This window comes from Lutra lutra, chromosome 16, assembly GCF_902655055.1.
Source record: "Lutra lutra chromosome 16, mLutLut1.2, whole genome shotgun sequence".
Lineage (NCBI taxonomy): Eukaryota > Metazoa > Chordata > Mammalia > Carnivora > Mustelidae > Lutra > Lutra lutra.
Window position 1 is genome coordinate 50449055 of NC_062293.1, and position 14294 is coordinate 50463348.

General features: G+C 43.6%; 1 protein-coding gene across 2 annotated transcripts in view; it reads left to right on the forward strand.

Moving 5' to 3' along the window:
* LOC125086831 (multidrug and toxin extrusion protein 2-like) overlaps window positions 1-14294 on the forward strand; it is a 70818-nt gene that overhangs the window by 9247 nt on the left and 47277 nt on the right. For both annotated transcript variants that reach the window (XM_047706345.1, XM_047706344.1), the window contains exons 5-8: window positions 84-126; window positions 920-964; window positions 2492-2589; window positions 4490-4587. In XM_047706345.1, coding sequence (XP_047562301.1) covers window positions 84-126; window positions 920-964; window positions 2492-2589; window positions 4490-4587 — 284 coding nt within the window. The remainder of the gene's footprint in view (window positions 1-83; window positions 127-919; window positions 965-2491; window positions 2590-4489; window positions 4588-14294) is intronic.

Consider the following 14294-nt stretch of genomic DNA (forward strand, 5'->3'; position numbering starts at 1 on the left):
AAGTACTGCATGGATTCAGTTTGAGGAAGTATGATCAGCAATTGTTTGAATGTTAACCAACGGCTGCTTGTTGTATATTTCAGGATAGCCCAGATTTATGTGATGATTTTTATTCCTGCTCTTCCTGTAAGTGTCAAGGGTATTTTTTTTAATCTTTCATTTTTTAAATGTTGATTGATTGATTGATTGGAGTGAGAAAGAGAGAGAGCGAGAAGATGAGCGGGGGGAGGGGCAGAGAGAGAAACAGACTCCCCGCTGAGCAGGGAGCCCAACTCCGGGCTCAATCCCAGGATGCTGGGATCAGGACCGGAGCTGAAGACGGACGCCCAACCCACTGAGCCACCCAGGCACCCTGCGTTGCACCATGTGAAGCAGTTCATGAATGTGGTCATGTGTGTGCCTCCGTCCTTTCATTTATATAATGCTGTTCCTGTGTCCGTTCCCCAAGTATCTCTTGGACCTGCCATCCCTCCCTTTCTGATTCTCAAAGCTCGTACCACTTTGAGGTCCAGCAGCTTACAGGAAATACACACACTGATCATGGGAAGAACTTCCCTTCCTTATGCCGTGATTACTCTTGATTGCAAGCTAATCAGGATGTTTCCGGGGCTCCCCGGGAATTTGGGGATGTACCCCCCCCCCCCCCCCCGCCGTTGGTACCCTCAGAGCTGTTCATATGTCAAGGCAGTGAGCTATTTTCTGCTTCAGCCAGTTAGAGGTTGACTTGTCTGTTCTGTCAGGCAGTCCTTTCTGGAAGATTCCAAACAGTTAGCATGCTAGCATTTAATGGTGTGGCTCTGGTTCTCCGATTTTGTGGTCTTTCATCAAGAGGAAGTATCTTCTTGAAAAACGGAACTCACAGGGACTGTTGGAATGACACTTTGATATTAACGAGGACGTTTCTGGTTTCATCTTACAGGCAGCCTTCCTCTTCCAGCTGCAGACGAGATATTTGCAAAGCCAGGTACAGGTTCTTTGTCTTTTCTTACTCCACGGTACTGGAAATGTAGAGTAAGTATTCTTAGGGCATTTTCTATGAAAGTAATTCACAGGTTTTATTGTTTTGTTTTATTTTTTTCCTGGAATTCTACCCAGAGCTCCTTGTTGGGGAGACCTGATGTCTCGTGGATGGATTTTGTCCAGCTCAGGGGAGACACCCGTCTCCATCTGACTGACTCCTGCGCCCACCCCTGGTGTTACTGTGCAGTCTGCACCCTCCACCCCTTACCTCTCCCGTGGGCTACCTACCAGCTCTGCGTCGGGCCCAGGCCTGGCCCTGGTGCCTCTGTTTTTAGGGAAGAGATTGCAGAGTTCCAAGGGCCACAACCCCAGAAGTCCCCAGGGTTCACGGTGCCCCCAGTACACCCGAGAGAGAAGGGACACAGGCGAGACGGGTGAGGGTATAGGTGAGGGGTGACCTCTGGCTCACCACGCCACCCTCCCCAGTCCCTCTTTCCTGAGCTGCCTGCTTGCATCCGTGTGACCTCTGTGCACTGAAGCCACTCTTTGTTGTTTTTTTTTTAAGATTTTGTCAGAGGGTGAGAACGTGAGCATGAGCTGTGGGAGAGGCAGGCCAGCGATGGTCCTGTGCTGTCATTTAAAATGACATAAAAAATCCGTAACTCGGATTGCCCCTCTGTTCAGGAAGACTCCCTCTTCCTCTTGCCCTTTCATCGCTCTCACAGGACTCCCTCCCCGGGAGGCGTGGTGGCTGTTTCTGCACCGCACAGTCCCGCCAAGAGCAGCTGCCTGGCCTACCTCTTTAAGTCGATTCGCTCTCTGCCTGCTTGGACGGGGACCGCCCACAGGTGGAGGGCTCGTCCCACCTTCTAGCCTCCCCACCTCCACAGGCCGATGGCAAGTCCAGGCTGCACCTGGGCGACCGATAGGCTGCGGATCGGAAGCTTCCACGACTCAGGTTCCACTCATTTAATTAGAGCGACTCCCGGAACCGAGGACAAGCCTGCTTACGATCTACCAGTTCGTTATCAGAGTAAATGACAAAGAATGCCGACAGCACCCACCCCGCCGGCGAGGTCTGTGGGAAAGGGCTGCTATCTTCCTATCACGTCCTTACACTCACCAGCCTGGAAGTTTCCTGAGTCGTGTGCTTTTGGGGGAGGCAGGATTGATCATTATGAGAGAGGTCCGAAACAGTTGAGCTTCTAACCCTGGCCTGGTGTTTCTGGGGACCAGTTCCCGTCCGGGGCCACTCACAGTCCCTCATTGTGACAGAGGGCTCCCTTGTGGCCCTAAGACATTCCAAAGGATTTAGGAACTCCGTGTCAAGAACCCGGGTTGAAGACCATATATTAGAACAAAGGACTCCCCCTGGCGCTCTTATCGCTGGGGGAATCACAAGGGATTTCGGAGCTCTGTGCGGGGAACTGTGGGGGAGAGGGGCCGAGACTAGTATATGTGTCTTCCCTTATTTCATGCCACCTGATTAGCTCTTGAAAAAGGCTATTTGTTTTCTTCTTGGGGATTTTAGGGCATCATCATGCCGCAAGTGATCACTGGGATTGCAGCGAATGTGATCAACGTGGGCATGAACGGCCTCCTGCTCTACGCCCTGGACCTCGGCGTCGTGTACGTAGCGACCCTCTCATTCCCCAAATCCCGAGTGCGTGCCGGGTGCCGGCTCCAGTCCCAGGGGCTGGGATATGGGGGAGCGAGGCAGCCCGGGAGGGAGCCCTGACAGGTGTCCCTTAAGACAGGGCAGGGGCTGGTGCTCAGGAGGGGCAGCCAGCCCAGGCTTTGGGGAGGGAGTGAGGGGCTTAGTTGGGGGAGATGAGGGAGAATGTTCTGGAAGAAGTGCTGTGTGAGCCGGCACCTGCATGTCAGACTGGAGTTAGCCCGAGGAGCCTGTGCAGACGGAGGTGGGCACCTAAGCAAAGGCAGGAGCAGGGGCAGAGCACGGTGGGGAATTCTCCCGCTCTCTCTGAGTTGTAAGAAATTGAGCCAATTCCATCTATATGAAGCTGGAGAACATGAGGGTCCCATGGAGGTGCCATGCTGTCGGTCCATCCCTCAGCTAAACCTCCCGCTGTGCGCTGGCCCAGAGCGGCCTCCCCTGCAGGTGGCAGGCATGGTCCCACCAGTGTCTGGAGATGCAGCCCTGAGCCCTGGCAGTGTCTGGATGCCTTAGAGCACCGTGTTTCTTCCTAAATGAAAACTGGTTTAGCGGGTCTTGATCGACACTTTAAAAAATGAGGTATATTATGAATGACATAGAATAAAATGTGATAGAATAGGAAACACGAGGAGATATGGGCGTATTTTCAGGGGACGTTTGTTCCTGCATGTGTGTGCGCGTGTGTACACATACTGTTGTGGGTACCAGGTAGTGATAGAAAATTTCTTTCCTACTGTTACTTGCAATACGAAATATATATAAAAGCCATTAAATAAAGGAGAGTGGAGAGATGGAGTATAAGAATAATCAATGAAAAAAGTTTTGTAACATCTTTATGCCAAGAGCTGAAAGAGGCTTTGGGTGGGGGTGGGGGTGGGGGGGTGAGTTAGAGTCGACAGGTTTGTGAACTGGTGACGTCAACCCATGTAAACAGCTAAGTGGGGGGTCCGGGTTTCCCCTGCAGGTGTACCTTACAGACCCTCTCTTAGAAGTTTCTTGAACAAAATAAATAAAGATCTTAAAAAAAAAAAAGAAGTTTCTTGAACAAATCTACAAAGGACAGTTTGGGGGGGTAGTTGGGTAAGAGGAGAAGAACCCACTGGAATGGATTAATCGGTGATAAAATTCAAGGATCGGTCAGAAGAGTGAAGTGAAAAAATAGAAAGCAAGCATCCCTGGGCTGCCTGTGCCAGGACGTGGCATCATTTTATTCGTGGGATAAAATATCTGTCGAGGATGTTCTAAGGTTATCTTGTAACAGCAAACAAGTTTATTACAATCTTGAGAAATAATACCGCTATGAACCAGTATTTTGAACATAGTAGCTGTGTTTTGATACTCCATGTATCTGTGTGTAAGAAGTTATCTGATGGGTTATTTGAGGCTGTGAGGACAAAGAATGGTGACACATGTTTATATGTTCTTTTGTTTTTTGGATGATGATTAGTCACCTTTGGGTCTTCCAAAATTTAGCGTTGCTGGAAAGAAAACAAGTCTGTCTTAAGTGGGTACTGTATTTAGACCATTAAAAGGTAGCTTATGGGTTCTAGGCCTTTCTTTTTTTTTTTTTTTAAGATTTTTAAAAAAATTTATTTGATGGAGATCACAAGCAGGCCGAGAGGCAGGCAGAGAGAGAGAGGAGGAAGCAGGCTCCCTGCCGAGCAGAGGGACCCTGGGATCATGACCTGAGCCGAAGGCAGAGGCTTAAACCCACTGAGCCACCCAGGCACCCCTGGGTTCTAGGCTTTTCTAAAGACTGATTCTCTAACGGAGCCAAAGCTCATCAGGGGTAGCCTGTTTCTTTGTACTTGCACAGAAGACACTCACAGGGAATGATCACGTTCTCTCCCTCAGAGGATCTGCCTGGGCAAACACCACATCCCAGTTCCTCCTGTCTGCTCTTCTTTTCCTGTATGTGTGGTGGAAAAAAATTCACGTCGACACCTGGGGAGGTACGAGGACTTTGATTTCTTACATTGTTATTTGTTATTCAGAAGGATGTAATTCCGGTTTGGGGAATTGTCCCCCGACCCCGAGAGTTTTTTGTGTTGTTTTTTTTTAGTCTTTTGGAAAATTTAAAAATTACAGAAAATATTTAAATTGGTCAAAATATAAAAGTTACAGGTCAATATGAGATTTTTTAAATTTTATTTTATGTCTGTGAAGGCAGCTTTTGGTCCTAGAAAACCCATTGGCAGCTGTTCGGTTGTAAGAATTGAATTAAATGAATTAAAATTGCGGATGCGAAAGTCCTGACTGTTCTTTGCAACTCATCCTGGTGTAGTAAAGCAGAGCTGGGTTAATGTCTTATCAAGGCAAATGTACAGACTGAACTCAAAAAACGGGTTTAACTTACAGGGTAGCTTAATTCCCTTGAATAGTATAACATGCGTTTGTAAATTTAGTCAAATTGTGGTAAAGCATCTATCACAGAAAACTTGCCAGTCTTAACCATTTTAAGTGCCCTTCAGTACATTCACGACGTTGGGTAAACATCACCACCATCTCTTTCAAAAACATTCCTATCACCCCAAATAGAAACCTGTGCCAGTTAAGCAATAACTCCCCATTTCCCCCTTCATCCCCTGGTAACCTCCAGTCTACTTCCCATTCATCTTGTGCCTTGAAACCTTGCTGGACCCGTTCATTACCTCTAGCAGCTTTCTCGTAGACTATGGGTGTTTCTACATGCAGGATCATGCCATGTGTGAACAGAGAGCATTTTACTTCTTCCTCCCCAGTTTTGATGCCTTTTATTTCTTTTCTTCATTAATCGATCTGATAGAACTTCCATGGCAATGCTGAATAGCAGAAGTGAGAATCTTCATCTTGTTTCTGATCTTGGGTAAAGTTTTGAAGTTTTCAGTCTTTGGCCATTGATACGATACGTGTGCGATGTTCACAGAAACCCTTCTCAGGTTGAGGAAATTGCCTTTGTTCCTAGTTTGTTCAGTGTTTTTGTGCATAAAAGGGTGTTGTTTTTTTTTTTTCTCCGTTAACTGAGATGAGCAGTATTTGTTTCTCCCCCTCTTTGTCTTATTAATGTGATGTGTTGCACTGATTGGTGTTAATCATCGCTTGTGTTTCTCGGGTAAATCCCATTGGGTCACAGCGTATGATCCTTTAATATGCTGTTGGGTGCAGTTTGCTAGCATTTTGTCAAGGATTTTTACATCCGTATTCATCAGGGATGTTGCTCTGTGATTTTCTTTCCCTGTGTTGTCTTTTTTTTTTTTTTAAGGATTTTATTTATTTATTTGACAGAGAGAGATCACAAGTAGGCAGAGAGGCAGGCAGAGAGAGAGACAAGAGGAAGCAGGCTCCCCGCTGAGCTGAGAGCCCGATTCGGAGCTCGATCCCCGGACCCTGAGATCATGACCTGAGCTGAAGACAGAGGCTTAATCCACTGAGCCACCCAGGAGCCCCAGCCTGTGTTGTCTTAATCTGGCCTTCGTATCAAGGTGAAGCTGGCCTCATAGAACGAGGCTATGAGTGCGGTAGTGTTACTTACTCTTTTATTTTTTGGAAGAGTTTGAGAAACTCAAACTTGGTGTCAGTTCTACTTCAGATGTTTGCTTTAATTCACCAGTGAAGCTGTAAGAGTTGGACTTTTCTCTGTTGGGAAATTTTGATCACCTGTTCAATCTTTTATTAAAGGTTTGTTGAAGTTTTCTTTCTTTCTTTATTTTTTTAAGATTTTATTTATTTGACAGAGAGACAGCAAGAGAGGGAACACAAGCAGGGGGAGTGGGCGAGGGAGAAGCAGGCTTCCCGCCGAGCAGGGGACCCGATTCGGGGCTTGATCCCAAGACCCTGGAATCATGACCTGAGCCAAAAGCAGGCACCCAAAACACTGAGCCACCCAGGCACCCTGTTGAGGATTTCTATTTCTTTTGGGTCAGTTTAGGTGATTCTCGTGTTTCTAGGAATTTTGTCATGTCATCTAGTTATCTCATTTGTTTCCATATAGTTGTTCCTAGTACTCTCTTATAATCCTTTTTATTAGTGTGAGGTTGATAGTCATGTCCCCACTATTATATGTGATTTTAGTTATTTAAGTCTTCACCCTTTTTCTCTTGGTCAGTTTACCTAAAGTGTTGTCAGTTTCATGGATCTGTTTTTTTCCCCCCCCGAAGAATCAATTTTTTGTTTCTTCTGTTATTTTTCTGTTCTGTATTTCTTTTATCTCTGCTTTACTCTTCAGTAGTTATGTTGTCTTAGCTTTGGGTTCATTTGCTCTTTTTCTGTTTTGAAACTCAATGTGTAAAATTAGTTTTATCAATTTGAGAGCTTCTCCCTTTCTTAATGTAGGCATTTACAGCTATAAATTTCCCCTGGAGTGCTCCTTCCCTGCATTTCATCTGACATGTTACATATTTGTTTTCTTTCGTTTCAGAGTATTTGCTGATTTCCTCTGGTTTTGCTTTTTTTTTTTTTTTAATGATTATTTAGTTGACAGAGAGATAGCAAGAGAGAGAGAGCACAAGCAGGGGGAGCAGCAGGCAGAGGGAGGGAGAGAAGCAGGCTCCCTGCTGAGCAGGGAGCCCAATGTAGGACCCTGGGATCATGACTTGAGCCGAAGGCAGAAGCTTAACTGACTGAGCCACCAGGGGCCCCTCCCCTGTGCTTTGTTTAAGAAGGTGTTTAATTTTTACATATATGTGAGCTTTTCAGATTTCCTTCTAGTATTGGTTTCTGTCCTTATTCTGTTGTGATTGGGGAAGATACTTTTTATCACTTCAGTCTTTTTATTTATTTTTTTAAATTAAAAACGTTTTTTTATTTTTAAAACATTTTTAACTTATTTTTTCAAATATATGTATTTAATATATATGTGTATATATATACATATATATGCATACATATATATGTATATATATTTATGTTTTAGTCTTTTTAAATGAATTTAAACTTGTTTTGTGGCCTAACATATGGTTTGTCCTGCAGAATGTCCCGTGTGCACTTGAGAAGAATGTTGCTGGTATGGGATGGAGTGTTCTGGAGATGTCTGTTAGGGCCAGCTGGTGTATAGTATTGTGTTAAGTCCTCTGTTTACTTAATGATCTTCCGTATAGTTCCATTCATTACTGAAAATTGTATGCTGCTGTCTCCAACTGTTTTGTGAAACAGATTCTCCAGTTCTGTCAACGTTTGCCTCATCTTTTGGGGGACTGTGTTGTGTGGTGCGTGCATGTTTATAATTGTTATATCTTCTTGATGAACTGACTGTTTCATCAATATATAATGTTCTTCTTTTGTCCTTTCTAACATATTTGACTTAGAGTTATTTTGTCTCCTATTAGTATAGCCATCCTGGCTCTCTACTATTTGGATGGGATATATTTTTCTGTCCTCTTTCTTTCAGCTCATTTGTTGGTTGGTAAGTCACTCTGTCGCTGAAAGTGAGTCTCCCCTTGATAGCATATGGTTAGATCATGTTTTTTAGTGCATTCCGTCCATCTCTGCCTTTTGATTGGAAAATTTAATCCCCTTACATTCCAAGTGATTACTGTTAAGGGTGCACTTTCTTTGCCATTTTACTATTTGATTTCTATAGGTCTTATACATGTTTTTGTGTTTCATTTCCTCCCCTACTGCCTTCTTTTGTGTTTAGTTGAGTTTTTTTTTTTTTTTTGTAGTGAACTGTTTTGATTCTATTCTCATTTCCTTTGTGTAGATTAGACTTTTTTTCTTCATAGTTACCGTGGGGATTATACTTACATACTTAACATAAATTTCTAACAATCCTGTTTGAATTGATACCAGCATAACTTAAGGGGCATCTGAAAATGCTTCTTCTGTACACCTCTCTCCCCCACACCTTTCGTTATTGTCATCACTGATTACATCTTCATTCTTGTGTGCCTGGTAACGAAGACTCATAATTCTTTTCTGTGCATTTGTCTTTTGTTGTAGTTACAATCCAAAGATATAATAACGCTGATTTTTCTCCTTGCCGTTATAGTTACCTTTACTGGAGGGCTTTATTTGTTCACACAACTTTGAGTTACTTTCTGGCATCTTTTTATTTCAACCTGAAGGACTCCCTTTGACATTTTTTTTAGGGTAGGTCCAGTGGAAACAAAATTCCTCAGCTTTTGTTTATCTGGGTGTATTTTTTTTTTAAGATTTTATTTATTTATTTGACAGACAGAGATTACAAGTAGGCAGAGAGAGAGGAGGAAGCAGGCTCCCCGCTGAGCAGAGAGCCCGATGCGGGGCTCGATCCCAGGACCCTGGGACCATGACCTGAGCGAAAGTAGAGGCTTTAACCCACTGAGCCACCCAGGCGCCCCTATCTGGGTGTATTTTAATTTCTCCCTCATTTTTTAAAAAAAGATTTTATTTATTCATTGGAGAGAGTGAGCATGAGAGAGGATTGCATGGGGGAGGAGGGAGAGGGAGAAGGCCAAGGCCCAACGTGGGGCTTGATCCCAGGAGCCCAAGATCACAACCTGAACTAAAGGCAGATGCTTAACTGACTGAGCCACCCAGGTGCTCTGAATTTCCCTCTCATTTTTTAAGGACATTTTCATCGATACACAAGTCTTGGTTGACAGTTTTTTTCCCCAGCAATTTAAGTATGTCCTTCCACTGCCTTATGGCCTCTGTGGTTTCTGATGAGAAGTTGGCTGTTAATTTTATTGCAGATTCCATGTATGTGATGAGTCATTTCTCTCCCGCTGCCTAAAAAATCCTTTGTCTTTTGACAGTTTGGTTATAATATGTCTTGCTGTGGATCTCACTGAGTTTATATAACTTGAGCTTCTAGGATGTATATATTCCTATCTTTCTGGCAGCCATTAACCTACCTCCTATCTGTGGATTTGTCTATTCTGAACTTCTCACATAAATGAAATCATACAATATGTGGCCCTTGGTGACTGGTTTATCTCACTGAGCATAAAATTTTCAAGGTTCAGCCATGCTCTGTTGTCTATCGGCACTTCATTTTTTTTTTAAAAGATTTTATTTATTTATTTATTTGACAGAGAGATCACAAGTAGGCGGAAAGGCAGCCAGAGAGAGGGGGGGAAGCAGGTTCCCTGCTAAGCAGAGAGCCCCACGCAGAGCTTGATCCCAGGACCCTGAGATGCTGACCCGAGCCGAAGGCAGAGGCCTTAACCCACTGAGCCATCCAGGCACCCCACTTCATTTCTTTTTTTACAGCTGAGTAATATTCCATCGTAGGGGAACACCGTCCTTTACTTATCCCTTCAACAGTTAATGGATACTTGCTTTCCACTTCTTGGCTATTATGAATAATACTGTCAACATTCATGTACAAAGTTTTGGGTGGATCTTTCTCTCAGTTCTTTTGGGTAAATAGCTAGGAGTAGGATTTCTAGGTCATATGATAATTCTATGACTAACCATCTACAGAACTGGCAGATATTTCCAAACTGGGTACATGATTTTACATTCCCATCACAACCTCACCAGCATGGATTTTCCTTTCTTTTCTTTTCTTTTTCTTTCTTTCTTTTTTTTTTTTTTTTTTAAATTCCAGGTATCCTATTAGGTAGGAAGAGGGATCTTATGATTTTGACTTTCATTTCCCTGATGGTGGATGATGTTGAGTATCTTGTGTTTCTTGGCTTGCTTGGCTCTTGTATTTCCTTCTCTCTTTACATTTCTCCAGCTCCTTGTCTGGCCGTGAGAACACTTTCTATCATGCCATTCCATCAGACGCTTTACACATTCATGTGATTCTGTTACCCTGGCTTTCACCTTTCTCACCTGAGTAGACTCTGGGGTCTTTTGCTGTCTGTTCTGCTAACTGGAACACACATTTCAGTGGCATCTGATTGGATTCTCTGTTTTGTGTTTTTTGCCCCATGGGTACAGCTTTAAAGTCCCAAATTACTGACTATTTAAAAGTCACAGGAAAGTACAGAGAATAACATAACCCCCATAATTTACAGTACCAGATTTAATAGATGGTAGCATTTTCTTTCTGCCACTTAAAAAATAAAGATTACAGATAGTCTTTGCGTTAGTTAGGATTTCATTCTGCTATGTATAACAATTACTTTATAAAGATTGGAGTTTTATTTTTCTCTCCCCTTTAGGATATTCAGAGGTAGGTGTCTGGGGCTGTAACATCTGTCTATAGTGTCATGGTCATGTGCAGGGCCGTAACTGTTGGTTATACTCACACAGGTGGCCAGTTGGAGGGAGGGCTGGAATCCCACCTGGGCCTCATTCACCATGCACCCTAGCACAGGACCTCAGCATGGATCTTCTGCCTGAGCTCTATGTCATGGTGTGGTATCCACCTGCAAGGGGCATTAAATAGGTTAATAGAGGTCACTTCGTGGACCACGTTGGCTCCAACATTGCTCTTGGGGTTCCAGTTAGTAGGAACGAGGAGGGAGAAGAACAGGACATTCACACCCTCGCTTTAAGTGTGGCAAAACTTCGGGAAAGTTGCCCACACCAATTCTGATTTGCCCTGCTGGCCGGTACCTCACCGTATGGTCATAATAAGTTGCAAGAAATGTACACGTGACCTCTAAGCTTTTTGTAAGTTTCTTTCTGTGAAGGGTAAGGACACGGATTTAGGTGGGCAAACAGTGGAGACCACCCGGGAACATAGCTCAGCTGTGGCTTTTCTGCCTTCACCCCAGATTCTCATTTGTCTTGCGGGATTTCTTGCATGCTCATGCTGGACAAAGAAGTCCCCTGAAGAAGTTATTTACCATTCTCCTGATGGGTCTAAATCCTTCTTAGATAAGTAAACTGACATTGTGGCATGGTCGCTTTCCATCAACTGGGTCCCAGTATATTCATACAAATGCTGCAGACTCGAGATCGGAGTTTGCCCACAATAAGAAAAATACTATATGCACATTTGAAAATGAAACTAAGCTGTTAGAAGTGATAAAAGAAGAGCGAGCTTGGGCCCTTACACCTTAACTCTTTCTTATAATCAGCCTCCTTTCATTTTTCTTTTAACATACATTTATTTATTTATTTATAAAAATTTTATTTATTTATTTGGGAGGGAGAAAATGAGAGAGAGAGAGAGAGCGAGCACAAGAGGGGAAAAGTCAGAGGGAGAGCAGACTCCCTGCGAGCAGGGAGCCCGATGCAAAACTTGATCTTGGGACTCCAGGATCATGACCTGAGCCGGAGGAAGTCGCTTAACCGACTGAGCCACTCAGGCGCAGCTTTCTTTTCACTTTCCAAAGCAGAAATGAATGGCATCTTAGAGAACGTCTTAGCATTGTTCTGGCCAGCCTCCACATCCAAACGCTGACGACGTTCAGTCATTTCCTCTTGTCAGATCACACTTCTTAATCATTTCAGATTCTTTCTGTTTCAAAGTCAAATTATTTCTCTGGTTCTGTAACAGCTTTGTTGAGTTATATGATACAGATACCTGTATGATATATAATATATAATATATATAACACATATATAATATATATTATAATAACTGATATATATAATCTGTAATATACCACATATTATATATATTTAACATATAAAATGGTGTATAGGGGCGCCTGGGTGGCTCAGTGGGTTAAAGCCTCTGCCTTCGGCTCAGATCATGGTCCCAGGGTCCCGGGATCGAGCCCTGCATCGGGCTCTCTGCTCAGCAGGGAGCCTGCATCCCTTCCTCTCTCTGCCTGCCTCTCTGCCTACCTGTGATCTCCGTGTGTCAGGGTCCTGGGATTGAGCCCCGCATCTTTAAAAAAAAAAAAAAAAAGTCCCTGTCCTCATCGTGAGCCCCCAGCAACCACTAATCTGCTTTCAGTCTCTGTAGATTTACCTTTTCCGAACCATCATGAATATTTTATGTGGTACGTAAACCATCCGATTATGAGGCAAACTAAGGGCCTCTGCGGAGGTGGCTAATTACCAATGATCAATAAACAAGGTAAGGAAGGTGATCTCACATATCCCGTGTAAAATGATTCTTAGCTCCTTGCTCAATTTTTGTCTGTTTTTATCTCCCACCACTGCTTAGTTGTTTTTTTTTTTTTTTTAAGATTTTATTTATTTATTTGACAGATAGAAATCACAAGTAGGCAGAGAGGCAGGCAGAGGTGGGGGGGAGGCAGGCTTCCCGCTGAGCAGAGAGCCCGATGCAGGGCTCCATCCCAGGACCCCGAGATCACTACCTGCAGAAGGCAGAGGCTTAACCCTGTGATCCACCCGGGCACCGCTTAGTTTTAATGATGGAGGGAAAGGGCCATATCTAAATGGGTTTTTATAAACATAAATGTGTATTTGGGACCCTCTGTAGATCCAGCTCATTGTACAAGGTTGGTGGATCCTTTAATGTTGGGAGGAGGGGTAGGATTTTGGAATGGACTGATTTACCTGTTGTGAAATTATTAACTGTTTAACATCCTTTAAATAATCAACATTTGTCTAAATATTCCTTCAGTGCTTACATAAGACCCCAAAACTTAGAATTGACAATTTAGACTTCCCAGACATTTAAACATTGGTTGTAAATTTATCACTTTCACACTTTTAATTAAAACCTTAGGTTTAATCTATCAATCCCCATAAATGCTTCAAACCACCTTAAAAACAGTTTTGAGATTATATACAAAATGTTTGGGGCACCTGGTGGCTCAGTTGGTTAAGCAGCTGCCTTTGGCTCAGGTCATGATCCCAGGGACTGGGGATCCCTGCTCAGCAGGGAGTCTGCTTCTCCCTTCCCCCAAACCCACTTGTGTTCTCTCTTTCTGTCAAATAAATAAAATCTTAAAAAAAAAATTATATACAAAATTTTTAATGATTATAAAACTAATAGGTTTCTCACACTAAACTCATTTACAGAAGTCTTAATATGAAAAATGTGAATTTGTTTTTTTTTTTTTTTTTCATTTTCTTTTTTCTTATTCTTACTTCTGCTTTTATTTCTCCTCCAGGAACGATTTTAGTCCACCGGCCTATAGGGCAAGGTGACCTTCTCCGACGGGCTGGGTTTAAGGATGCTGGTGGCAGGCAGTGGTTCGGGGGGTTGACTTGGACTTGCCTTTCCAGATAGTGCCCTGCGTCTGTGACCTGGCATGAGAACCCTTCCCCTCCCTGTGGGTAGACTTTTCCATTACATCAAGTATTTCCAAAGTACTGTTTATGACCACTCAGATGTGGTTTTCTCCAACCCCCTGCCAGTTCTTGTACTAAGTGTTTTTTTTTTTCATCCTCTTTGTCGTCCAGCCTGATATTTACGTAGCTTCAAAGCCTTGTTCTGACTGTGTTGTCCCCATAGCACAGCCCGAAGCCTCTTTTGCAACTGCTTGCTCTGTATGGGGCCTGTATGGGTCTGGTGGCCCCAAGTCCAAGGCCTTTGGTCAGTCCGGCTCACTGAAACTGAAATTGCTTTCCTTTCTGATCAGTTGCCATGGACCAGCACCCCAACAGCTCGTGTCCAGAATGTATGAAACAGTTTGTCCTGCCTCGTGAGCCAGCCTTCTCTATTCTACCATTGAGTCGTTCTGTTTCAGGCATTTCTTTCATAAATAGCACATTACCCTCTTCGCTCCAAGGATCTCTAATTTCAAATCGGTGGCTTTACCCTTTAGCATTTATTGTAACTAAAACATGGTAGGACTCACTTACTAGGAATTACTTTATGTTTTCTCTTTTTGCGTGGTTTGTTTACTCCCTATCCCCCCCTTTTCCTGTATTTGTC